The 26,831-nt window shown below is 43.9% G+C and overlaps 7 protein-coding genes and 1 long non-coding RNA gene across 8 annotated transcripts; 5 read left to right on the forward strand and 3 right to left on the reverse strand.

Annotated features, from left to right (window-relative positions):
- Window positions 1-1,273: 1,273 nt before the first annotated feature.
- On the forward strand, window positions 1,274-3,521 carry LOC100822138 (vesicle-associated membrane protein 714). The gene is made up of 4 exons (XM_003573199.4): window positions 1,274-1,691; window positions 1,980-2,170; window positions 2,269-2,432; window positions 3,076-3,521. The coding sequence occupies exons 1-4, from the start codon at window positions 1,469-1,471 to the stop codon at window positions 3,164-3,166; spliced, it is 669 nt and encodes a 222-aa protein (XP_003573247.1). The 5' UTR covers window positions 1,274-1,468; the 3' UTR covers window positions 3,167-3,521.
- A 446-nt stretch (window positions 3,522-3,967) lies between these two features.
- Window positions 3,968-5,267, forward strand: LOC100836776 (casparian strip membrane protein 2). Its single transcript, XM_003571239.4, has 2 exons — window positions 3,968-4,707; window positions 4,809-5,267. Exons 1-2 carry the CDS (start codon window positions 4,258-4,260, stop codon window positions 5,040-5,042), a joined length of 684 nt encoding a protein of 227 aa, XP_003571287.1. The 5' UTR covers window positions 3,968-4,257; the 3' UTR covers window positions 5,043-5,267.
- LOC100837085 (serotonin N-acetyltransferase 2, chloroplastic) lies at window positions 5,229-6,071 on the reverse strand. Its single transcript, XM_003571240.4, has one exon. The coding sequence runs from the start codon at window positions 5,977-5,979 to the stop codon at window positions 5,356-5,358; it is 624 nt and encodes a 207-aa protein (XP_003571288.1). The 5' UTR covers window positions 5,980-6,071; the 3' UTR covers window positions 5,229-5,355.
- An 84-nt stretch (window positions 6,072-6,155) lies between these two features.
- LOC100822766 (SWR1 complex subunit 2) lies at window positions 6,156-8,905 on the forward strand. The gene is made up of 11 exons (XM_003573201.4): window positions 6,156-6,316; window positions 6,397-6,466; window positions 6,560-6,631; window positions 6,735-6,781; window positions 6,894-7,158; window positions 7,261-7,336; window positions 7,437-7,556; window positions 7,682-7,750; window positions 7,848-7,890; window positions 8,342-8,407; window positions 8,542-8,905. Exons 1-11 carry the CDS (start codon window positions 6,252-6,254, stop codon window positions 8,732-8,734), a joined length of 1,086 nt encoding a protein of 361 aa, XP_003573249.1. The 5' UTR covers window positions 6,156-6,251; the 3' UTR covers window positions 8,735-8,905.
- Window positions 8,906-9,025: 120 nt separating this feature from the next.
- On the reverse strand, window positions 9,026-13,984 carry LOC100822455 (nicalin). Its single transcript, XM_010235933.3, has 14 exons — window positions 13,582-13,984; window positions 12,847-13,001; window positions 12,290-12,393; window positions 12,078-12,144; window positions 11,772-11,864; window positions 11,528-11,692; window positions 11,290-11,430; window positions 11,123-11,200; window positions 10,647-10,759; window positions 10,503-10,563; window positions 9,902-10,069; window positions 9,713-9,814; window positions 9,489-9,578; window positions 9,026-9,407 (listed from the first exon to the last, which is right to left on the reverse strand). Exons 1-14 carry the CDS (start codon window positions 13,847-13,849, stop codon window positions 9,345-9,347), a joined length of 1,668 nt encoding a protein of 555 aa, XP_010234235.1. The 5' UTR covers window positions 13,850-13,984; the 3' UTR covers window positions 9,026-9,344.
- Window positions 13,985-14,926: 942 nt separating this feature from the next.
- Window positions 14,927-17,091, forward strand: LOC104583523. Its single transcript, XR_001406702.2, has 2 exons — window positions 14,927-15,154; window positions 15,259-17,091. It is a non-coding gene; the product is annotated as an uncharacterized LOC104583523 (long non-coding RNA).
- A 5,439-nt stretch (window positions 17,092-22,530) lies between these two features.
- LOC100837392 (transcription repressor OFP13) lies at window positions 22,531-24,307 on the forward strand. Its single transcript, XM_010235938.3, has one exon. The coding sequence runs from the start codon at window positions 22,935-22,937 to the stop codon at window positions 23,781-23,783; it is 849 nt and encodes a 282-aa protein (XP_010234240.1). The 5' UTR covers window positions 22,531-22,934; the 3' UTR covers window positions 23,784-24,307.
- A 534-nt stretch (window positions 24,308-24,841) lies between these two features.
- LOC100823790 (NDR1/HIN1-like protein 2) lies at window positions 24,842-26,671 on the reverse strand. The gene has a single exon (XM_003573205.4). It carries the CDS (start codon window positions 25,754-25,756, stop codon window positions 25,112-25,114), a length of 645 nt encoding a protein of 214 aa, XP_003573253.1. The 5' UTR covers window positions 25,757-26,671; the 3' UTR covers window positions 24,842-25,111.
- Window positions 26,672-26,831: the final 160 nt, after the last annotated feature.

Below are 26,831 nucleotides of genomic sequence, written 5' to 3' on the forward strand. Positions count from 1 at the left end.
CTGTACTTCAAGAATTAATCATCTCTGATGTGCAAGTTTCATCTGCAATCTCTCATAGTAATAATTAATTAGCAGTTCAAATCAATCTAAAATAAGTATAAAATTGTCCACTGAATGACTTTACAACTTTGCCAAAGAAGGCATGCCAAAGTACAATATCAAGAAGCTTATGACAATTGTCAGCACCTGATATTCGTATGAAATGCCCGATTATATTTGTTATCAAAGTGATTCAAGTTACCACAATTTTTTTTTGATTTTCTCAATATATGACATAGGGGAAAAGATATTGTGGTGAAAAGTACTGATTCTATATGTCTTTGGTATAATATGAGTTGATCTTTTTTTTCTGTTCAAATACAAGGGGTCATGTAGCTGGTCAAACAAGATTAATTGCTTGAAAACCAGGAGATTATCTCCTCATAAGTAATAGTAGCATTTTCTAATGTGTGGCAGTATCAATACCTATTTTACATACCCCATTTGTAGTTCAGTTTTTGCCAAGTAAAAGGCCCGTAAGCCTGTTTAATGAGTGATTTTCTTGCATCATTGGCCCATAAGCCTGTTTAATGAGTGATTTTCATTGCATCATTTTGGTAGGTGAAGTATAATATTATCTAATATCATTTGAGTCGATCATTGAGCATGCCGCAGGAAAAGTATTTGCATTGCTCTTTGGACTATTATGGAACTCTTTCACCAATCATAGGAAATTTTGAAAACGTAGTGATAAACATGAGGCGCTGTCAAACCAACCAAGAAGTAAGAAAGAGCTTGCAACAATTAATTGTTATGTTCACATCAGCTCGGTACTGATGTAGGGTCTTTAATCTGGTACTGAGGGTCCAGTTTCGTAGCCACGTCGGTCACCTAATTTTTTTTTCCTGAATTTTCTTATATTGGTACAACATAAGGTTTGGTTTTGGGCTGACATTTCCAGTTCAGTTTATGCTCACCTTGATTGTAAACTAATATGATATAAGGAGCGTAAAGTTATTCTATCGTACTTTCTCCGTCGCATATTAAGTGACTCAAATTTGTCCAAATATGAATGTATCCATGTATAAAAAACGTTTAGATATGTGTAATAGAAAGTCACATAACATGAGACGGTCTTAATTACACCAAACATGTCCTTCTCAAGTATACAGTCGGACTCGGCAACGCGCGCTGTTACGGTCCAGTGTTCTTTATAATAAGGCCAAATTGAATTGCTGTCATAAAAAAGGCCAAATTGAACTGAAAGAGAAAAAAGAAGGGATTTTTTATGGGGCGAGAAAACCGTGAGGAGAGTGTATAGAGTAGTAGTAGTCCACGGCATTACGGCACGGCGCCGCTCGAAATCCCCACACTCCCAATTATACCTCCCTCTTCGTCTTCTTCCTCGACCCAAGGCCAGATCAGATCGGACCAGATCGCCTCCGCTTCCAGTTCCAGTTTTGATTTTGATTCCCACCTTGAGACGAGGATGGCGATCGTGTACGCGCTGGTGGCGCGGGGAACGGTGGTGCTGGCGGAGTTCGCCGCCGTCACGGGCAACGCCGGTGCGGTGGCCCGCCGGATCCTCGAGAAGCTGCCGTCAGAGGCGGAGGCGCGCCTCTGCTTCGCGCAGGACCGCTACATCTTCCACGTCCTTCGCTCCCCCGCCGACGGCCTCACCTTCCTCTGCATGGCCAACGACACCTTCGGACGTCAGTTTCCCCTTCTTCCTCCTTCAATCTCTCTATATATCTCCATCCATTTGCCTAATTAATTAGTCTGCCCATCTCCTTTGGCTAATTTTGCTCCCAAACATGACATGATCTCATATGCTGGATACAATTGCATGCTCTAATCATGTCATGTATGCTTCATGTGGCGATCTTTTGCCACAGATTAAGTATCATTATGTCTTTCACTTAGCTGTTTATCTGTATAGCGCAGTAATCCTCTTCACTGTTAACACTTTACCTTGCCATTTTTGGTTGTTCATGATACAGGGAGAATTCCCTTCATATACCTGGAGGACATCCAGATGAGGTTCATGAAGAACTACGGTAGGGTTGCACACTCTGCACTGGCCTATGCCATGAACGACGAGTTCTCCAGAGTGCTCCACCAGCAAATGGAGTTCTTCTCCAGTAACCCCAGTGCCGACACGCTCAACCGCCTCCGTGGCGAAGTCAGCGAGGCAAGTAGCACAAAACGTTTGCCTCTAGGATCAATTCCATTGTACGGCATTAGCTAGCGTGCTGAGCTTCCTGTGCGTGTGCCTTCAAATTTCTTCAGATACACACTGTCATGGTTGACAACATCGAGAAGATTCTGGACAGAGGCGACCGCATCTCTCTTCTTGTGGACAAGACCTCCACCATGCAAGACAGCTCTTTTCACTTCCGCAAGCAATCCAAGAGGCTTCGCAGAGCTCTTTGGATGAAGAATGCCAAGCTTCTGTAAGTTCTAATTCATAGACACTGCCCCTCAATTATGGATCAGTCATTTTTATTTTGTACAATAGTTGACTGCTCAGTGAGGAAGCTCCTAATCCCTATTGCTAGTTTAGTACCACAGATTGTTTTACACTTTGAGATCTCCTCTCTGCATAACCACTTGTACTGGTTTCCTTCTTGCCCCGCCCCAGCCCCACAAACACACACACCACACACACACACACACACACACACACGCACGCACGCACGCAGACGCACACATCTTTTCCTGGCACTTCAGAGTTTTCGGTGTCTCGAAATTCAATCTGATCGGGAAGTCGCGAGTACTTCTGAATTTAAGAAGTAGGGAACTTGCGAGTTTTAAACTGAAAAAAACTGTTGTTTGTATGCAAATGCAAGATGGTGAAATTATGTGTTTTTGTTTAAGATCGATGGGGGAGATGGCAAAGATCAATGTAGATGGCCCCATAATTCTTTTTAATAGCATAAGCTTGTGTGATGTCAGATTGGAAAACAGTGAAACCCTGTTCGCGTTGCTGAACAGTGGTTGTCTAGTACAACTGGAAGTTTCCTTTTGTGTTTTCTGCATACTGTTTTAACTTGTTTGGCAGGTTCTGAGATATTCCTTATGCTGTGTTTGCTGCAGAGCTGTGTTGACGGCCGTCATTGTGCTTCTACTTTACTTGATCATTGCTGCTTTCTGTGGAGGCCTCTCCCTTTCATCATGCAGATCATGAGTTGCTGTTGATCTACCTTGTTTCAAGCTTTAATACTGGGGGACAGTGCATGCCATGTTGAGTGAGTCTGGTTTGCTTCCAGAGCTAAAAAAGGATGCTTTGTTCAATAGAAGTGATGTCGATCTTTGAGTAGAGGCAGATGGTGTTTTGGTCATACTGGTCGATATGAAATGTTTGTACAAAACAGGTCTATATGTACAGTATTGTCGTTTGTTGTTTCCGAAGCCTGAACAACAAGGTGTCGTGTCGGCGTTACACTTTGTTGTATATCTTCCTGTTGTGGCTGTGGATGAATGGAGTATCTTGCTTCTTTTGCTGCTATTGTGCTTGTGAATGGAGTACATGCATCTTTGAATATAATTACCTTTTGCTAGGAGTCGATAAAATTTATCAAAGATAGTAGTACTTGCTTTTGTTCATGAGAATAAAAAATGGTTGATTGATTACCTTGCTTCCAGTGAAAGAAAATGCTTGTCAAGACTGAAGTATTCTGAAGCTTACTGTCCATATTCTTCTACCCTCATTTTGTAAGGCTATAGAAACCTTACTAGAATGGATTTTTTGAAATATGTGAAGTGTGGGAAAATTACCATAGATGCTGTGTTAGGTAACTGAGACTAGAAGGTCTGTCCTATTCTAGTCCAGTTGCTGGAAGATGTAGTAGTTGTGCTACATCCTTGCAATGGCACTGAACTTGTAGTTTCTTCTTTGGCCATTGGTTTTGGTTGAGACATGCATGTATAATTAAGGATATTTCTGCTCTTGGTTGAAGAGTTCTTGATTGTGCCTAATTCCATTTGGCTGTGCACAATCTCATCACAATAAGGCACTGACCATGTTTGCTGCAAATTGCAGAGCAGTTGGAAAGCATGCAAGTTCCAGCAAATTAGGAAGCAACCACTCCTACAGAACCCAACCTCTCAACTCCTCCTCTCTTGAATCATTCATTCATCCAACAATTCCATTACCTCTACACTCATGTCAACCAATATATATTGCAATGCTTCCATCCTGCCAAAGCACCAAGCTAGCAATCTCCATTCCAAGGTAAGTATCAGCAAGAGAGCAGATAACTTTCCATCCTAGCTAAGATGAGCAGCACCAGCGAGGCCACCGTGATCCACATGGATGGCGCCGCCGGCAAGACCCCCGCAACAGCCGTGCCGCCGCCACCACCACCGGCACCAACCGCACCGGTTCAGCAGCAGCGCAAGGCCGGCGGTGTCCCCTTCCTGCTGCGAAGCGGCGCGGAGGGTTTCCGTCGGTGCATGGCCCTGCTGGACCTGCTGCTGAGGGTGGCGGCCATGGGACCGACGCTGGCGGCGGCCATCTCGACGGGCACCTCCGACGAGACGCTATCTGTGTTCACCCACTACTTCCAGTTCCGTGCCAGGTTCGACGACTTTTCGGCATTCACCTTCTTCATGGTCGCCAATGCCGTCGCCGCCGGGTACCTGCTGATGTCTCTCCCCTTCTCCGCCTTCGGTGTCATCCGGCCCAAGGCCACCAGCGTCAGGCTCCTGCTGCTCATCTGCGATACCGTAAGTAACTCTATAGATATGATTGTTTTGCGTCAGCTAGTTAGTTCAACAATCGATCTGAAGAACTTGGGGAGCTAATTAATTAATGGCGATGGATGCAGATCATGGTGGTGCTTGTGACGGCGGCGGCGTCTGCTGCGGCGGCGATCGTGTACGTGGCGCACGAGGGCAACAGGCGCGCCAACTGGGTGCCCATCTGCATGCAGTTCCACGGCTTCTGCAAGCGGACCAGCGGCGCCGTCGTGGCCTCCTTCCTCGCCGTCCTCATCTTCATCCTCCTCGTCTTCCTCGGCGCATGCGCCATCCGCCGCCGCCACACCACCACAAAACACTAAGCTGCTTCTTCTTCTTCGCCTGTGCTGTGCTGTGCTGTGTTGTGCATCGATCGAGCTCGCTGAATGCTCCTCCGACTTGTTGCGCTCTACTTATAATTTGGTTTGGTGTTGCAAGAAATCGTGCCATTGTAAGAACGAGGCCAAGGTGTTCGCCCAGTCAACTGTTGATCCATCACTCACTCTGTATCACAATTCATAAGTGTGTATTCATCATCAATTGCAACATTTCCCTTCAAATTCCCGATGCTTCTATACAAACAATGCGATTCAAACAAGGAATTTGAGCAAAGAACGAAATACACAGATAGATAGATCACTCTGATGTGGTGTTCGTGGTCTGGTTCTGCTGCCTGGATTTGTAGTAGGCCATGCCTCTGATCCCGTCAGGATCCATGGCGAACCCGAGCGGCCGGTAGAAGCCAACCACCCTTGGCTCGGCGTAGAGCACGATGTTGCCGACGCCCTTCAGGCGGAGGCCGGCGACGAGCCGCTCCATGACGGCGCGGCCGAGGCCGAGCCCCTGGCAGGAGGGCTCCACCACCACGTCCCACACCACGGCGTTGAACACGCCGTCGCCCGCGGCCCGCGCGAACGCCAAGGGCCGGCCCGTCGCCGCCGACGCCACCCAGGCCACCTCGCTGTGGGCCAGGGCCCGCCGGAGCCTCGCCTCCTGCCGCCGCGGGAAGCCCACGCGCGCGAACACCTCGTTCAGGGCCGCCACGTCGAGGCCCTCCGCCGTGCGCCGCGCCGTGAAGCCACGGGCCGAGAGCTCCGCGTCCGACACCGTCAGCTGCACGCCGCCGGAGTTGGGGACGAAGGACGACGCGGGAGGGAGGAATGAATATGGGTTCGTCCTGCAGGCCATGGGCTTGCCGGCGCCGAGGAAGAAGACGCAGCCGCGTGGGCGAGGCTGCAGCTTCGGCGCTAGGTGCAGCATGGCTGCGTATTGGCTTCTCCTGAGCTCCAGTGGGCAGCCATGGATGGATGAGAGGACCTCGCTTATCTTCTCCTCTTCCCGTCCCGGCTCCCGCCACAAATGCTTGGGCTGTATTTGGGCCGGCAGCTGACTTTAGTTATATGGGCTGTATTTGGGCCGGAAGCTGACTTTAGCTTTGGGCCGGGACTCCTTCGTCGTCCCCAACTCCTCCTAGTCCCTCCAATCCCCAGTCGAAGCGCCGCCGCGAGCGAACCCCGACCCCGCCGGCGGCCATGGCCGACGAGGAGGAGCCGCCCGTCCTGCTCGACCGTGCCGCGCGAACCACCCGAGGAAAGAGGTGGGCTTCCCTTCCTTCCTTTCCTCGCTCTCTCCTCCCACTTCTCTTCTTTACGCTCTCTCTGCTCCCGATTCGCGCAGGATAACGAAGCTCGTCGAGGAGGAGGTCGAGCAAGACGAGGTCTTCTGGGGCCAAGAAGCCCTCAAGGAGGTCCGTCCTTCTCGTCCCGTCAATCACAACTAAACCATTATGCCTTCCTCCTCTTCTTCCTGAATCGCGGCTTGTTATGTTACTTTGTCTCAGGACGAGGAGGATGATAACTACCAGGAGGAGCAGGATGCTGGTGACGAATTCGACAGTGATTTCGGTGAAGATGTGAGATCCCTCCTCTTTCTTCCAATCTGCTATTTTTGTTTCGAGTCAACTTCTCACTTCTAAATTGCTTGCTGCTTGTGCTGATCCAACTCCTTTTGCTCAGGAACCTGAGCCTGACGACGACCCAGAGAGGGAAGCACGTGAGGAAAGGTACACACATGCTATGTTACTTCATTGGAGCAAATCAGAATGCAGCAATGCACTGTCAATTAGCACTAGTCAGTTATGTTTTAATTCTACTCATGCCCCGATCGCGAACCAGATTACCTATTAAGAAGCGGTTGGTTTTCCCTGGGAAGACCATGAAAAAGATGAAAGCCAGCAAGAAGAAGAAGAAGGTCGTCATCAAACTTGAAGACGAAGGTGTAATCGACAATGATTCTGGTAAAGCGACCGCTTCCAAACGATCGGACGCTCCTGATGAATGGGAGTCTGAGAAGACGGTCAGGAAATCGACCAGAACGTCCGTCATTGTCAGACAAGCTGAAAGAGAAGCAATACGTGCTGAAAAACAGGCAACAGCTAAGGTTTGCTGTTACTATTAGTATTTTCATGGACTGTAGAATATTGTACTCAACAAATGGCATTTGAGGTTAATTAACTGTTTTCCCTCTTTTATACTGTTCCAGCCAGTTAAGAAGAGAAAAGAGGGAGAAGAAAAACGAATGACACAAGAAGAGATGCTCTTAGAAGCAGCTGAGACAGGTCTGCTCTGTTTTTATTTTAACCTTTCTCAAAGATATAGTTGATATGTGCCACTGTTGATTCGGTATTTTTTTTGGGGTACTGTTTTCTATATTTCCAGAGATTATGAACATGAGAAATCTTGAACGTGTACTGGCAAGAGAGGAGGAGGTGAAGAAAAAGGCTGTTGTTCAGAAAGCCGTTTATGGTGGTCCTACTGTTAGATTTTACTCGAGAGATGGTAGCCTCTCCTTACTTGCTTGTCTGTAAATAGTCATCTTAGCATTTAATATTTTTTGCGCTACCTTCCATTATATTTTTCTGTGTCCTACATGTCGATCACTAATTATCATTATGCTGAATTAGGGGAATCGCACCTCGAATTCGTTAACGGGGCGTCATTTGGGTCTGAACTCTGTACGACTTCAACTCCTTGTAAGTGTTTGAATCTCGTTGGTGATGTACTTTTTATTTTGCCTCTTGTAATTAACATATAAACTCACTCTTCTCGGAATATCTTTTGTTGTTGCAGATCCTGAGAAATCTGTTTGTGCTATAACAGGACTTCCTGCCAAGTATGTTATCTGTACATTGATTTACTGGATTTCTTACTCCATGTTCCTTTTCCTTGTATGTGAAGTTGGTTATCCTTTCCATGTTTGTACATGTACATTTTTCACCTGACTAAAATTAAGCACACATGTACCTTTTGTTTAATAGCTGCATGATTTTTACGTGTATGTGTTACCATGTTCCTTTGCTGGTTTGTTTGGCCCGCTCAAACCTACCGGAGTATATGTATAATCTGACTATCCCCTAGAAATTGCATTGGTTGGATTCTGTTTGTGGATATCCTTGTTTGAGCTATTGTTGCTCTGTCCGGTGTGTGCTGTCGTGGTGAAGTAGTAAATGTTCTTGATTCAGTAATTTGAAATGGTCGTGCTCGTACGGAAGTGGTACATCTGAACTGATGCATTGTGTTAAGCTAAGACTGGGTAATCTTATTTGAGGTTTACCTTCTTGTAGGTACCGTGATCCAAAGACAGGATTACCTTATGCAACAATGGCAGCATTTAAAACCATCCGTGAGCGGTAAATTTTATTGTTTTCCTTAGAACTGCATTTCTTTTTGCTTGTGTTTGATCTGTTTCTCAAGTGAAACAGTGCTTAAAGTCTGAATCTGGAATTATAACATGCTGATATTTTCTGCGGATATATGCTTTCAGTTACCTGAAAGAAGAACCCGATAAAAAGAGGCCAAACATGTCTAATATGGGTGAACTCTTCGAATCAGTAAGCAGCGAAAATTCTACGCCTAAGAAGAGAAGAATCGAGGCAAGATCACCATTATCAGGAGACCTAAGGCACGGCGGGCGCTTCCGACGAAAACCTGCTCTTGATATGATGGACGAGGACTAACATGTGTGGTTGCATGTGTTGCCGTGTTAGAATTAGAAACAGTGCAATGACATGATGTGTTCTTGATACAGCGTGTAGTTGGTCACAACTCACAAACGAATGACATGTTGTAATCAGAATACTTCTATCAAGTAAATGGCCTCTTGGATTATAGGCATCCTTTTTCCATTATCATGTTCAGTGAATTATATTTTAACTCCTTTAACCATACAGTTCTGCTGCTATTGCCCATTTGCTAACTCAAGACATGACAACAGACATCACCAAATGATTTAAAGTATGGAAGTAGAATTCTAGGGATGTAAGGGGTCCTGTCTTTTGAGTGTGTTCGGAAAAAAAGAGGAACACTATGTATCCATGTGCTACAGATTTGGGATTTATCCATACATGAAGAAATTGTGCTGGCGAAATTGCAGCCAAAATTCCTTGTGTGCAAAAGAAACAATGTTTTTGCCTGCCAGAATCTGAAGCCACTCACATTTGGCTAGAGAGAACAAACAGTAAAATTTTGAGATTACAGGTCTATCTGCTGCTGAAAGCTAGCTCTGTCTCTTCTGCTTCTAACTAGGCATGCGGTCCTCATTACTAATACACATAACACAAACCTAGTCTAAGCTCCCTTGACCTTGCGTGACGGAGGTCGCCGGAATATGTTAATGAGATCATCGAGACCCTGTTCAAGGAAAAGAGACAATCTCAGTTGCAGGAAAGCAAAGCTTCAAGTGATGTATAAGAGAAATTAATCGATCCGTACCCGTGTAGTGATCACTAGGAAACTGAAGAGAACAATTAGGTAGGAACCAAGCACCAGAAGGAACAACAGATCGAATGTAACACTCGCAACCTATGGATTGAAGAACCAAAGGCTGAATGAGATGACATAACACAATAGCAACTCAAACATATTTGAGGCTCTGTCACTGCCAAGTCAGCAGCGAATTAATCCATGGAATAACACATCAGAATACACACACATACCTGATATACATTTAAAGTTGATTTTGTAGCATCATAGAAAGTGAGCATGCCATCAAGGACATCAGTTTGAACATGCACGTCAGCAGTGTGCTCGGAGAGTTCCTGCACCAAAACATGGTGTCATGTCCCGCGAGAAAACTACGAACAATATGAAACTAGATGAAAGCACTGACAGCAGGCACACACAACCTTTTTAAGTGCAGCGATAAAGGGATCATTCTTCTGAAGAAAAGGTGCAACCCGTGGTGTCCGTGAAAAAAGATCCAACCAGGACTTGATGTAGTGAGGGTTGACGGCTAAGCTGCTGTTCTCGGCAAAAACATCGATGTTCCTTCCTTTCAACCCATAGATGTGCCTCTGTAGAAAGGTATTAGTATATCAGGCTTCGTCTAGTTATAACAATCCTAGTTCAAAAGGAGCAGGATGCAGCCAGTAACTTTAGTTCTCCCAATCACTCATCACAGCAGCGTTTTTGTACATGCAATGATTTTTTTTCATCACATTCAGACATGCTACCTGAATAGCACGAAACCATTGTACTACATGAACAGCAGAATCTAATAAACTGGTATCTCTATTCAGCTAGAAAATTAAGTGTAATTGATGCACCAAAATAATTACAGTACAGATATATTTCACATAACTTACACCAAAAGACGAAGCTTCACACAAAGTGTAAAATCAGTTGAAGTTTATATAATATATACATGCTACTGCTGTAAATATTCAAAACTAAATTTCTAACCAAGTTAAGAATGTAGTGGTCCATGGACCAAACGATTTAGCTTACCGCAAGACTCTCAGACACTAATCTGACTGTTTTTGTTACTGACTCAACATCTGCTGATTCTCTGCATCAACAAAAACATATAAGTAAAATATTCAAACCTCAAACAGTTTTAAAAAGAGTTGGGTGCATTAGAACCGACTTCACCTTGTGTCATAGATACCACCAGTGCTTTCTAAAAATTCAGGAGGGGTAGACAATTCTGAAAGAGTTAGCGCAGTCACCCTAAACCTCGAAAATTGCTCGTGTTCCCATGCTACCTGCAAGATTTCAAGCATGTCATTTTGCTAGCTCAATGCAATAAGACACTTAATCACCAAACTAAAGCATTTCCAGGCTTCTAGATTAAAAAAAAAGCAGATAGTAGACTAGCATATTAACATTTCAAAATATTATCTAGTTCTGTACTCATTCCTAAACTAGCCCTGATGCCAATTACAAGTTAACCCTTGATCCCGTGTTCAAGATTCTATGTCAGGCTACCGTGACGAATCGATTAACTCAGTAATAACTAATAAGTATCAAACACAATCATGGTCTGGGGAAGCTTCTGATTCTGAAATCCTGATGGGATCCAAAGATAATGATGGGACATGATCATTGAAAAAGCAAGAAGAACATACTCTAGAATTTGACACATTAATCTTCTTCTGCTTGATGCCAACTGAAATGCCCATTTCCTTTGAGACATCTGAAAAACCCTGAAAGCAAAGAAGTTGGTAGTTGTAAATGACTGCGGTTTGCCGATAATTGAGGTCATGGACCAAAAGCCTTGAAATGGCCAGCATACTTCAAAGATTTGCTTGATGTAGGGATTCTCTGGAGGCTTTGATACATGCATCCAAATATCATTGCTCCAGGAACCAACACTATTCAAGCAAATTGCATAGTCAATACTCTCGCGTACACGCTGATCAAAACTTCTAAGCCACTGTACCAAAATTGGAAAAAGAAACATGCAGCTGTGAGTTAACCAAGTAGATGCAATCGAGGATTTGATCTCATAATGATGCAAGACAAGCACTAACCTTGCTAGTTCCATTGTAATTGTACGGTCCACCAGATGTTAAGCCAAAGAGGAGATTAAACTTGCCTCTGGTCTTAGGATTTGAATAGAGGCGTGAAAAAAGTCGTGAAATTTCTAGAAGAGCCACAGCTCCACTTCCATTGCTGTCGCTTCCCACGGACAGTGCCTGATAAAATATTTATTATGCAAAATTCTAGAATAGTATCAAAGAAGATTTTCAAAACATTTTTTTCTGGGTGACGTACAGGTGCGGCACCAAAAGTGTCATAGTTTGCAACTATGGCAATGGTTGGAAGCTGTTCAGCATCACCCTCTCCTTTCAAACCAGGCAACCATCCCTGCAACTCAAAGATCAGGCATGTTGACATTTCATGAAGCAACATAAAAAACACTACTATTTTCTAAGTCAGATATCAGATGGAACAATCACTTCTAGAATACAGCCAGCCATTTATCATGGTCTATTTAATTATTTCCCAAGAAAAATATCTATAAGGTGTTATAGTGACATATGCTGAAGTTGGACAGTAAATTTAAATTAGAGCGGCTACCTGGATATTTGAAATGGTTGGAGATGACACCTTTCTAGGTTCCGCCGAAGGCACTACAAGCTTGTATCTACAAGTCCACACAAAGACAGTCAAGGCCATGCAGGAGGCCGACAATTTATGACTTCCTATCCATTATAGTCAAGTGTTATACTGCAAATACTGCAAAATGCTGGACACTCAAGATTTTGCTCAGTTTCATATTCGAGTATTACCCTCCTGTCGATGCAGATGCTGGCTGACCTGAAGAGGCAATTTTACGGATATCTGCCAATAGGTTATCAAAATTGTCGTCATGGAAAGCGAAGTACACCGGATACTGCATGGAATAATGCACATAATTTAGGCAACATTTTAAATCACAGTAAAAAAGTAGATCATTGAACAAAGAGGTGTCAGGACATATTTGGAATGGAAACAACAAATAACAGGAGCAAATCCAACAGAAAAATCACAATTTATAAAAAAAAACTATATAATAAAGGAGATAAAAAAATATTAGTGATATACCATTAGCAATTTAAATGAAGGCGTCCAAACAAACGTGGATCTGGTTAACAGTTAACAGTACCACTCAATTTATAGTGTTAAAACCGACTGTTTGCACTTTTGACTGAAAACTGTAGGGGAGGGACTGTTTGCACTATGATACAACTACCTAGGTATCGACTATGTAATGGAACATATAAATTTCCAGCAAATGTAGAGTTGTAACTGGTTGAGGAATATTCAACTGCCTGGTTTAATCAAGAAGGGGAACTTATTAACTTACTGGCACTTCTTCATGCACGAGCAATTTTTCTAGTTCGGCCAGCACACGCTTGGGTTGCCCCTTGTCGTCATTGTTCTCCTCACCATTCTTGGCGCTGAGGTTTGTCGGTAGCAGAATGAGCAAGCCTCCAAGATGTTTCTTTTCTGCCAAGTAATCTGAGTAGGTAATGAAAGACCAGCTTGTCACCAATCACGAATACAGACAAACTATTAATTCAAGCAAATCGAACACGTAAAACAATTAATGCTGTAGCTAAAAAATTGAAAGAACGGGATCTTTTTCGGACAGCTTGTACATAACGGAAAAACATTGCGAGCCACGGTCGTTGTTGTTTAGAGGTCGCAATTTGACATTTTGTAATGCAACGTGAGTGATTGCATGAAATTTGGCAAGAGTAAGTAAAGCAGCAAACATGTCAGATGATGATGATGATGGTTAACTAAATGCAGACTTGAAAATCCAAGTATAGAGCTCATCCCGGCTGGTGTGATCCGGTTGCAGCAACCAAAAGCTACCACACAGAAACACAGGAATCTTACAAGATCGGGAAGGGATATCTCCAACAATACACATCACATCTCGATCCAACGGACCAACTAGCTAGCTAGGAGATGCAGAGTGGCACACAGATCGAGCGCAATTCTAGCCGGAGCCGGAGAAGAGCTCATCTACTACGGTAGAGCGTGCTGGTACTACTAGGTGGAGGAGCGTGAGAGTCAGGGAGGGAGGGAGTACCACGGAGGAAGGAGAGCGGGAGGTCGAGCAGCGGCGCGACGAGCGCGGAGCGGGAGAGGTCGGCGCCCGCGGGGAGCGGCAGCGCGGCGGCGTGGTGGTTGAGGGTGGCGGCGCGGGAGCCGAGCGGCGCGCCGGCGAGGTCGTACTGGATGAGGCGGTAGACGCCCACGGCGGCGGCGGCGTCGCCGAGCTCGACGCAGGCGAGGAGGACGAGCAGGATGGCGAGCGCGGAGGAGACGGAGGCGACCACCTCGCCGGAGGGAGACATGGCCGGCCGGCCGACAAGACGGCGCGGTGGGGTTCTGGAGCCGGACGGCGGTGGGCGGAGATGCAGATGCAGGCGCTGCTGCTGCTGGCGAAGGCGATGCTGCTGCCGATCTGGATACCAATCAAAACCAAGTCTTTCTCCTTACGGCCTGCCTGCTCGTTTTATGTCCTGTATGTTCCTGGGCTTTTCTGCATATTTTAAAACCTTTTTTTGTGATCTAGTTGAAGATTTGTGTCCACTTGCGTTCCGCAGATTACATGCACTCGGAATTTTGCAATAAATTGATGCGGTTTAAATTTTCATTTGATCCATCTACGTTTGTGTATTTTTTACGCAAAACTTGCATCACGATTTATAGATGGATGGATGATCCGCGATAAATGTAGGCACCATAGCGATTTCTGGGCATCCAACGTATTTTTTCAAAATACAACTTGAACCACTAACTAATATCTAAAAGTAACTGAATTTTAACTCTACCTATCTTTAAGCCGACACCGATACACTTCCTGTCCAGTTCAAACATGCAAAGGTATTCATATGTGTAACTATGTAAGGTTTTTTCTTTTCATTAAATTTTACACGTAGAATGCACGAGTATGAGTGATTTCTATACCAGTTTCTTTCATTTGTCCAATTTGCACCATTGACTTGTAGAATTCTTTTCGTTTTCACAAGATGCTGCAGTGGGGTATCCAATTCTTCGATGAGAGATAATGATTTGCTAGAGAAGATGTCGGTCGGACAAATCAGGTTTCAACTTCCACCGGAGCTTTTAGTGCGTTCCATATACATATATATATACATCCATCCACATGAGGCACGAGTGCATATCTCTTGAAAATATAACCTCACATAATTTTGTGTTGTGTCTTATTTTCATTTAGTTTCGTCTATTTGCATAACTATTTATATTTATACGGTTTTATGGGTTTTTACTAGCGCAAAGTGCTATATTTTGACATACATGGTCCAAACCACAATTTAGTGAAATAAGTAAGAAAACGTTACAAAATATTGGAAAACATTGAGGTTCAATTGGCTCAACTGGCAATTTTCTGGGATCTATTGAAAAATATCCCAGTTTTAATTGCTAAATTCGCAATCCGCCGCCTCCTTTCTTCCCTCTCAAACTCCAGTCCCACCGGCGGCGACCTGCCGCGCCGCAGCGATCTCCCGGTGGTATGTCCAGCGGAGGCGACGCCGACGGCGCCAAGATTAATAGCGGCGGCGATGAATGGAGGGCCGGGGCGGAGTTCTCGATGCCCCTCTCCGTGCTGGACGCTTGACCCCAATTCCGCAAAGGTGCGTGTCTGCTTGTTTTCTGGCTCTCAAATTCTCGGATCTCCAACCTAGACGAGCCATGTGCGGGAATTCACGAGAATTTTTTATGGATACTACGAACATAGGTGCGCGGGAGGAGACAGCAGGGAGATGATATCTCCCATTCTGGTCATGATGCTTGCATATTCACTTGTTAGAATTGATGCCTTATGATAAGAATGACCAATAATATTGGACCTTTTTGGTTGGCCTTTTTACTGAAGCCAAAAATCAGGCTGCTGCAGATAGAATTGATGCCTGGGAAACTGTGGTAATTGTGATTCTTTAGAATATTTGGTTTCCGGTCAAAACATTGTATACACTACTTAACTCTAGCTTAGTTACTCGACACGTGCTCCATACCAAACCTCTAAGTCCAAGTCCAACCAGCCAAACAAATCTGAGAACATAGTGTCTATCAAGATCAAGATCAATGCCAATCAACCAGTAATTGTTAGGTTCAGACATAAAACTGTAACCACTACTAGATAGGATGCTCAGATGATGCTGGATTTTATGCAATTTAGGCTTGATTAAATTAAAAGAGGCATGCTTTCTGTAAACTCTGTAAGCTCAAGTCCAATCAAGTGTTTTCCTGGTACTAACTGTAACTGTTCTCTCATTCAAGGGTTAGGTATATAACAGTACTAGAACAGTGTCAATCTTAATGTAGCATGCTCCATTTGCTTCGTATCAGACAGTAGCTGTCTCCAAACATGGTTAGGAAAAGTTAGCATCTGACTCCATAATGCATGCAGGTCTTTCTTTGTACAGATATGGCATCAGCTGGCTCCCATCAATTTAGGCCTTGGTCAGTGTAAAAGGTGCCTCATGTATACTTGCTTGTGAAGTTTTTTTTTTGAAAGAAAACTGTAGGAGAGGCTCCGGCAGTGATTATATTAAACAAAAAATATGTACAAAATATACTAAATAGGGGAAAAGGAACCCCAGGAACACAAGAGGGCACAGGACACAGCAGCTTGCTTGTTAAGTTCGTAAAAATATCGTCTTCTATAGCTCTCTTTCACAGTCTTGAATTCTCGCAAGGAAACCTCACCTCAGCTGCAGTGATTTTGACTTCTGGTTTCAATCTGTTGTCTGCTGCATACAAAAGTCCAAGAAAACAAAATTGATTTTTGTGATGTCTCCTCTTCCTTTGCCAAGCATTATATATAATGTTATAGGATTGTGGAAGTGCACCACAGTTCAGTTCTCAAACAAATTAAGACGAGGACAGGGGGCTCCTGTTCTTCTTCTTCTTCCTACACATACACTGCACCCTCGCTCAATTAGCTTGACAGCAGTACTAATTACGTCAATTAAGAACTAGCAAAGACGATGAGCCAGACCAAGACCGCCAAGAGCAGCATGGAAGCGTCGTCTGAGGGTTCGCCGGCAAGCTCATGCGTGTCGTCGGATGCAGCAGAGGAGGAGGATCAGAAGCCGATGATGGTGGTAGCTGGGTGCCCCCGGTGCCTCATGTACGTGATGCTCTCGGATTCAGAGTCGGAGGATCAAGAGAAGGAGAAGAAGAAGCAGAAGCCCAAGTGCCCCAGATGCAAGAGCCCCGTGCTGATGCACTTCCACGAGTACCACTGTGACACCAAGAACAAGATCTGACTGCCAACAAGACACTGTATAGTATTATTAAGAATAGAAAGGTTCGGTAGTCAGAAAGATCTGACTGCCAAGAACAAGGTCTCATCTCTCGCTGGTCATCGAACCACACCGTTCGATCATTAGCATGAACTAGTATGATGTACTACTAGATATGAAAGTAGTAACTGGAGGACTTGATAGAATTCCATGTGTATCCTACTCCCTACTTACTTAGTAGCTTGTGATTGTAAGATATATACACATAATTACATACTGTGCCTTCATCTTCATCTAACCATGTTGCTCTCTCTTTTTTCTTTTGTTCTGAACAAATCATATTTCTCTCTTGGAATCTTCATGATAACCAACTTTTTTTACTTGTGTTATGAAGGTTTATGGTTATCTAGTGTACACTTCACTTTTTGAATAGAATAGATAGATGATACATGGTCATATAAGATCAGACTCTCCTAAAACTACCCAGCTTGATGTTTTTACATGTCCTGTCAGAGAAAAAATCTGCCTTTTTTATTGTATGCTTCATAGACCATATACTTAACCCAGTTTTGTTCCTCAGCAATATTCTGTATGTACAGGGACGAGTCTTGATCAATTGTTCAAGCTTCCTGCCTAAAACAGACAGACTCCACTTACAGGCCTGTCTTGTAGAAACAATAATGGCATTGCCTTTCTAGCAAAGTGACTAATCAACCTCCAGTTTCTCTGTCTCATAACATGGGATAGATCATACATCCACCAAACTTTTTCCCTCTTAATTATATGCATGGAAAAGAGAAGAAACAAACAGCTCAGGAAGTCCAACTCCAACCCAATCCTCAGTGTTGTTACTTGCCGTGGGAATCTGTTTATCCCACTGTTTTTTCCCTCGTTAATCATATGCTCTATTGATGATAAAAAACAACTTTGCATGCACTTCGCTTCGCTTCACCTTCAAGATAAATTTGTATCCACAGTCTTCCATCTCCATCTTTAATTACTTCCGTTGCTCTACAGAATTGCAATCTATCAGATCGTTTCCTGGCAACATTTACTTTTTACTTGGAGACGTCGATGTTACCATCTACTTTATATTTTTTTTATCACAGCAGTAGTTTGTTCTTTTGTATGTCTTGATCTAGTCTGCTTCCTTTCAAATTGTGTCATTATTAATGTAAGTATAGTGTACTTAGCAATTAGCTGTGGGCTGACTTCAGCCAACTGGCCTAGTCAATATGTAGCCTGACATTTAGGCCCAACAGGCCTGCCTATCTGCAGACTGCACCCAACAAAGGCCTTAAGAATAGGAAACATTGTTCATCCAGATATCACATCGTATGCCTATGCTATTGTTATTGTTGTTGGTCTGCAGGGTTTAAAGGAAGTTATCCCTGTTCTTCTATCCAAAAGCTTAATCATACAATTTTATGGCTCATAAATCACACTTTCAGAGTTTCTATCAAATTTAGCACTTACTCTTGTGAGCTTTCCAAACGAAGTGAAGTGAAAAATCTGTTATCCGACAAAACATGTCGATCATCACTTTAATGTTGCTGAGAATTAACGTGTGCTTTGTGTTGCCAGAACTCAGAACCAGCAAGGCATTACTGTTCGCATCCATATGCAGCTAATATTCTTGAAAAGAAACTGAGGTTAACTGGAACACATCATCTGGTAAACACTGAAGAAATATTCATAAACTATTTGTATTTGGTGAATCTTGCACGGGATGGAGGTAAATAACTTATACGAGAAAAATACTTTAGGATTGCATTGTCTAGAAGCAAGCATAGCTTGCACAATGGAGGGGACCTGACCTGCCCCAGCAACTAACACATGTAGGTTGTCTGCATTTCACATAAGAGACAAACTGAACATATGTTTTTTAAATCACATTATAAAGTTTGTTCATGCCTAGCCTCTTTTGGGGTTAGAAAGGCATATAAGCTGTAGGAAAATAAGAGCAATGTTCAATTCGATTAATTGGTGAGTCTGATAAGATTTATATCATGTAAGATGTATACTTAATGTGTAAATTAAAGTAGAAAATACTTATCTGAGTATGGATACTTTGTCTCGATCATTTATTTAGAACACTTTCTTTTTTATCATTAATAAATTGTAATGTTGTAATATCCATTTTAACTCAAACTTTCTAGAAGCAAACGAATAAAAAAATGCATTAGTTTAACAGATACAACATGTTTTAAATAACAGGGGAATAATAAGAAAAACATTGAATCCTGTTGATTCCAGTTGTCTCCTAGCTGAAGGGTTCAAATTAAGAATGCTATCTAGTTCCTTATTTATATTATTTTGGTTTCAATGATTCATATTCTGTTGGAGGGAGCTTCTGTTCGGTGCTGTACAACTGTTTGGAAATCTTGCAGGATTTGGGCCTATTCATTTCGATTCAATGGTGGATAGTTGCATGCAAACACTGCTTGCTTCTACATTCTCAGATCCCCTTAAATGTATATGTAAACTGTTCGATCGGGTCCTCTAATTTGTCCATCTCTGGAGACAAAATCCAGTAGCTGCTGTTACGAATACTAGACAAGCACAATAGTATTCGATATGCAGCTTCAATAATTTCTTTTAGATAGCCCCTGCTTACACAGCAATGATTAGGATAAATAGTAACCTCAGTTTTCTGGAGGAGATTAAGTATCTTCTGAACTTAGTTGAGAGATGAAGGTTAGGATGATGTTCTGGCTAACCCAAGAATATTTCTTCTGAAACATTCAGAAACTCTGAACTTGATTTTCACTCCTCAAGCAAATTTGATAATTTATAACTGATACTAGTACAGGTTTTGGGTCAATGTTGGCCATAGCTAGCCATCCTCTTTCCTTTGATAGATATAGCCATATAAAAAGAATGCAGATTTCTCTTGTGGCTGCGTCGCTGCGAAGCAAACTAGTGATAAATAGTCAGGAGCAGCCATTTCAGTATGTAAATTGGCACTCTTTGTCTGGCTATCGTTAGTTGGCCAAATGCATGAGTGAACAGTAGGCCAGGACATGTGCCAAGTGGAGCCATGCTCTGCATTATTGCATCTCAGCATCTCATGGCCATTTGCACTTAGCCCTCTTTAAAAGTCACAAAACCCAGAGGTCCCATTTCTGTAATTAAGCACAACCTTGTGAATTTCTCCACTGTTTTCTTGGCCTGGAAGTATGGATGATAACAACAACACAAGAGGCCAGTTTGTATGATGTCTAACCCTCTTATATACCAATTATGAGCAGCTAACAGGAAGTTCTGTGGTTCAGCAAATGTAAGGAGCTGCATGTTCCAGAACAGTGGATCTGCTAGCAAGCAGACAGTACTATCTGGTCCTTACAACTGTGTGCCCTCGTGCAATTCTGCTTTGACTAATTACCTCCAGGTTTTACACCAATCTCCTCACCAGCCTTAATTTACCCCTGACTAGTATGGCTGCATGGAGGCAGTCGCACATATTAATGTAGACAAGACTGAGGGCCCTCCACTAAGTAGATTCAGTTTATTAATATGCATAGAAAATATCAACAGATAATTAGCAGCACAAGAATTCAGATATGAAAAATATGGGAATATTTTCAGTTTATTAATCATCTCCTCTTAAATATGCAGATCTGATTGATGATTAGTCCATGTGTCAGATTCGATATAACTCTTTGTGTCGCCAACTTCATGATATTAACTTTTTGACTGAAAATTAACCATGGTATTAACTTATACTTGTGTTAGTGGAAGTGTGTAACTAGGCATACAATAGTGTATCCTATAATTAATATGGTCCTAATTGATGCAGAAATTTTGTGTTTTTATATTGCATTGAGACTTTGTTACCTTGGCTGTGGCATGATTACTTTGGTACAGGTAATCAATCTATCACTAGCAGTACCTGTCCTGGTACCATGTGGACCGAAAGATAAGGGAATCCTACAATAATACTAGTATCTGGTTAATGCATTAAGGACTAGGCTATGATGAAATATTTGGACCAACAATATTTGGTTGGATATTGTTAGAGAACAATATATGTGTGTACGTTTTCCAATCACCCTAGCTTTTTATGTACAACTAGAATCCTTGAAGAAAACTGGAAACAAAGTGTGATTATCTAACCTGTATTCCTTAAGGATTACTCTAGATGCACGCCATTAAATTACAAGACAGCCTCAATAAATATGTCACACAGTCACAGGTATCCTGCCTCCTATAGGAGCCTTCATTTTCCATGCCAGAAGATGTGGAGGCGTTGAATGAGCAAAAGGAAAGAAAGAGAGGAAAAAGGAAAGAAGCCATAGAGGGTGAGTGCAATAAATTTGGTCTCATGTTTAGCCAGGCTTGCATAAATGCTGAAGAATTATACAACCACTTGCTTAGCACGAAGTTCATAATAGGTGGAGACGGCAACACAAAGAGAATATTTGCAACAACCAGTCAGCACATTTATTCCATATCTAACATTTTTGTCTTGAACTTTATGTCTTTTAACTTCAGAATGGAATGGTTAAGCTTCAGAACAAGTCACTGTAATATTACCTTCACTTGTCAGTTTCTTATTTCACTGATCTTTGTATTAATGAGCAGAGGAGTGCAAATCCCATCACACATTTGCTTTTGAGTTGAATCTTCTCTGCTACGTAAGTAGGTTATTTTTAGATAGATACATACTTCCTCCGTCCAACAAAGGATGTCTCAACTTTGATTAAATTTGAATGTATCTATACAGTTAGTCATGTCTAGATACATCCAAATTTTGACAAACTTAATGCATCTTTTGTTGGACGGAGGGAGTACATAAATTTGCTGTTCATTCTTGTGATCCTGTCAGTACTCACTGCTCCACCATTGGGTTTGATTAACTGTAAACTGGACACAAATTTCTGTATGCTGTCCAAATTTACTAGTAAAGCTGCAGCCCTGCATAGAAACAGTGTCAAACAAAACTGAAACAACCGTGGGATTCTTTTTCCTTTTATTTGCTGCGAAGGCTGTACGGTACAGGCTGTAATTCTGAGTTCAATAAAGCAAACAAAAGAATAGAAGAGCTAGCCTTGCTGAAACTTCTTTGTTTTCTTATTATTCATTATTCAGTTTTGTCCACACATTGTTCATCAGAATGGACTTGTTGGGATTAATTTAACATGTTCCTTATGGTGCTTGCAGGCTTTCAGCATGGCTCTTGGGGAGAATGAGGATCTGTAAGCATGGAACTAGCAGCCTACCACCAAGAAACAAGTGCAAGGGATCAGTAACAACAAAAGCTCCCAGCTTTTTAAAGAGCAAAATTACTTTGCAGGGAGATGAACAAAAGTACAAAATCCATCCTCAGACATGACAGATGGATGGATGTAGAGTTCCTAAAAATAAGAGAGGCATGTTCCTCTCTTGTCTGCAACCAATTGTTTTGAGGACCCTACTAATTTTTGCCGCATTTCTTGCCCCAATCTTTGATCAATTAATTACTACTGGTATCAATCTACATACTTGCAGCATATGTGTATGGTGTTAATTATGAACTGATTAATTTTGTTTAACTGCACTCAGCCTGCAGATTAATTAACTAAACCACTACGCCACCACCGGCTTCCCAACTCTCCCTGCATTTGAGCACCGAGTAATAATAATCTAATGGTGGCCACATGTGAAGATCGCTCATTTGGACAAATTGGATGGGCGGCGCATATATATACATATACATCATTATATAAATTGAATTTGCAACAAGGTAGTAGTACCTACCTATTAATTAAGTGGTGTGTCGATCATCAGCTGGTAGCTGCTGATCATGCACGCATGTGTCCTGTTGTAGGTACGGAGAAGAGCAAGGCTCCACGTGGATAGCCCAGAAAAACAAAAAACAAAGAGCAACTACTCTTTCTCTCTCTCTCTGCTTGCTAGGTAACCTACTCTAATTACTCTTTTGATTACTTGCTGTACTTGTTAATTATACTAGTATTATGTAGTCATATGCATCTCCTCTTGTAAATAAAAGCCTTCCACATATCCTCACTCTCTCCAGTTAAAGTAGGAGACCCAGACCCAGAGGCAGTAGGCAGCAGTCAGTCAGTCAGCAGTAGGCAGATAACCTTCCAGCAGCTAGCTAGCTCTGATTCCTGTCCTGCTTAATTTCTGCTGCTTGAGATCAGATATAGATCGAAAGCTAGCCATGGTCAAGAAGCTTGGCCTCATATCACTCATCTTCAGTAGCAGCAGCAACAAGCAGCTGGACAGTGCAACGAGTAGCACCATTGCAGCTGGTGCACCTTGTTCCTCCTCATCTTCTACTTCTTCTTCCTCCATGTCGTGGCAATGGCCGTCCGCCTGCAAGCAGCAGCCAAGGACACTCTCCTTCAGGCAGGAGCAGGAGGAGCAGAAGGCGGCGTACAAGACCATGAACTCCGCCTACTTGCCGGCCGACTCCGCCGCGGACTCCTGCTTCTCAACCTCCTTCGCCTCCGTCGACGACGACAGCCTCTCCACGACGTCTGACGAGGCCGGAGACGCTGTCATCCACGCGCTGCGGACTGGGCGCCTCTTCTTCGAGCCCTCCACGTCGTCGCCGGCCACCTCTTCCATACTCAGAAAGGCGACCAAGCTGAAGGTCGACGCCATGAACGACGCCCACAGCACCTGCTCCGGCCCCATTATCGGGGACGACGACAACAAGACGGCGCTGGCGGCAGCGGCGTTCGAGGGAGCGACGGCGATGACGATGGATTCGTCGAATCCGTACGGCGACTTCCGGGCGTCCATGGAGGAGATGGTGCTGAGCCGCAGCCGTGCCCGTGGCCATGGCGGGACGATCAAGGACGACTGGCGGTGGATGGAGGAGATGCTGGGTTGGTACCTGAGGGCCAACGGCAAGAGCACCCACGGGCTCATCGTCGGCGCCTTCGTCGACCTGCTCATCGCGCTCAGCGATGACAACACCGTGCCGCCGCCGTCCTCTCCGACCACCGCCTCCTCCTCGAGCAGCAGCACCGATGAGATCAAGGAAGAAGAAACTAAAGGATGAAGCAGCATACATGTAAATTTTTTTAGTTTGAGGGGAAATGAATTAATTGTTGGCACGATCGCATCAAGAGCTGCTAATTCCCAGCCGGCCGGATGCAATTGCAGGCTGATCATCGATCAAGCGAGAGGTTAGTATATATGCATTGGATTCTTTCTTCTACAAGCTACCAGCTAGCTAGCTAGCTAGAGCCTAGAGTGATTATGTCAGTTCATTCCTCGTGCTTAGCTACCTGACTGTTTGTTTGCTAGCTACTAGCATATCAGTTATATAATTTACTTAATTCAGTTCCACGTTGGAAATGAAAAGGAAATGTAGATCAAGCTGTACATAAATATTTGTTAATTTTATCATCTTTGTTTTTTTGTCCGGAAGCATGTATGAATGCAGCATGTTCTGTTTGGAAACCGCAAGGATTTGACGGGAAATGTGCACTGATTTAATTGTATTTACCATAGGAAACAGAGAAAATTATTCTCTGTGTTACAGACGGATCTTATTAAATGTGTTTATGTTATGCCTTCAAATTTCCATTTTTGTGTGGGTGTGATTTTGTCGGTTGGAAGATCTATTTTTATTTTATTTTATTTTGGTTCTGTGTGCTGTGAAGTGTGAGCTGCACACATCAAGAATCCTCGTCTTGATCTGAGATCCCAGCTGGTTGGTAGAAATTCCTACATCAATAAATTGAGTCACTTGTCACTGGATCGAGAATCAAACATTCAGGCAAACGTCTGATGTCTTGTTGAGGAGATTGAAGAGGAACAAGAGAGAAGTGTGAAGAAAAATCTGCATATATTAATTCCTCCTCCATACATTTCATGCAGAGTGGAGTCATGAGTAGTTAGTTACTTGCACGGAATCGGTCATGCATATTTGGTTCATTGCACTTGGAGATTATTATACTCATCGACCAAGTACAGCTTTCTCATTAAGATGTGCACTAATATGTTAACTCAGATATAGGCACCTTTACGTTGCATATAACCCACTAGATTTGCTAATTAATTAAACAATGGAAATTTGATATATACAGCACTGCAGAATACACTTTAGGAGTGTGATCTTGATTGGGAGATGTAGCATATATTTCATTTCAAATCTCGGAACATGCATGGTGGACTGTCATACATACAAATCCAAATAAAAAAAATCAATCAATCAACTAACTAACTAATATGCAACATTCACTACAGATTAATACAGCAAAAACTTATATACTAGTGCTGCTCGAGACCATCAACCAAGGAAAAAAAAACAAATCAACTAGTGGTAGGATACGGATGCACGGAATCCATCCATCCATCAGAAGAAGAAAACCAGAAAAAAATTCAGAACCAGACGCGGCAGTCGGTGGGCTGGAACTCGGTGGAGGCGGCCCCAGTGGTGAGATTCCGCCGCTGGATCAGTAGCGGGCAATCGATCCTGGGCCTCGGCCCAGGCACCGTAAAGGCCCAAACCTTGAGGCTCATCTTGGCCCTGACCTTGACATCCAGAGAAAACCTGGCATGATCGATGGCCTCCTTCCGGAACGCCGCCGCCGCCACTCCCCCCTCAAGCGGGTGCTGCCCGACGAACTGCGCCATGACCTCCGTCCTCTCGCCGGTGTCCTGGAAGAACTCGGGGAGCGCGGCGTGGCCGAAGGGCTGGCCCTGGTAGTAGGCGTCGGCCTGGACGGCGGCGTAGCGGATGGCGATCCGGGTGTTTGGGTTGCGGAGGGCGACGGCGACGGTGAGGTTGTAGCGGAGGATCCAGGTGCGCGGGGTCAGGGTGAAGTTCGCGAGGTCGGCGGAGGCGGCGGTGGCGTGGACGAGGTGCGGGCGGAAGAGGAGGTAGAGGGTGAGGAAGACGAGGCCGGCGACGATGAGGACGCAGGCCACCACGGAGAGGATGCAGCTGAGGAGCCCGCAGAAGATGCAGCGGCACGGGCAGCACAGCACCGAGGTCACCCCGCTCGCCATCGACTTGCTGCCCATCTAGCTAATTCGGTTTGGTTGATTGATCTGGCTTGATTGATTGGTTGATTCCTTCTTAATTTGGCTTGCTAGCTTGGGATGATGATGATGGAGAAGAAGGGATGAAGAAGAGGGAGAGGATGTTTCATGGCGCGAGATGAGGACGGAATTTGATCTTGGAGAGTAGCTAGCTAGAATGAACAGAGAGACAGGGAGGCAGGAAGTAGAGCTAGTGGTCGCCATTTTTGTAGGATCAAGCATGCAGCTGCAATGTTATTTTGCGAGATGGAAGAAGAAGAAGAAGAAGAAGAAGAAGAGAGACAAGATCGAGAGGTCCCGGGGCATGCGTTGGCCGGGTCTTGGGTTTAATTTGTTTCTTCCGGTCTCCTTGATCCGGTGCATGCGATCACTGGCCGTCTGCTGGGCTGCCTTCAGCTTTGGCTGGCCCAACCGGCCTTCTCCTCGTTACATGGGCTGGGCTGGGCCGGACCGGCCCGATGCTTTTCTCTTCCAACACCTCCAAATTTAGAGAAATTGAAACGGACGTTATCTCCGCAGAGCTGAGCAAGGCACGATCTAGCTGACCTGAACCTATCGTGTCATCGTGCACCGCATCTATGACGAGGCAATGTTGACTTGGTACAAAATGTCCACAAGACAACATTCAAGACGTCGCACGATCCAACGATGTTATACTAGTTCTTTAGCATGGGAGCAAATGATCCAAGAGAACGTCGTCTAGTTTCCATTGCACTTGACGAAGGCCTCAAGGCTGCCAACCAAGTTTTTCCAATTTCAACACGCACCTAAACGAGCTTGTTGCAAGAGGCAGGCAACGTCTCGAAGGCATGGGTGGATCGATGGTATAACGACGTGCCAACCAACCCCAACTCTCTTTCTTTCTTGCTCTCACACATTCATTCTCTTTCTCACCTCTTTGAAAACGATCGAGACGCACTCTTTGGAATCTTCCATCCATCCATGTACACCAACAACAAAGGTGCACTACTGGTAGCTGCCGTCACCAGCTTTTGAACCTTGGTTTCATTACTGCAGTAGTAGCTCCTAATCTGAATCCTGATGAATCATTCTTCAG

This window comes from Brachypodium distachyon, chromosome 3, assembly GCF_000005505.3.
Source record: "Brachypodium distachyon strain Bd21 chromosome 3, Brachypodium_distachyon_v3.0, whole genome shotgun sequence".
Classification (NCBI taxonomy): domain Eukaryota; kingdom Viridiplantae; phylum Streptophyta; class Magnoliopsida; order Poales; family Poaceae; genus Brachypodium; species Brachypodium distachyon.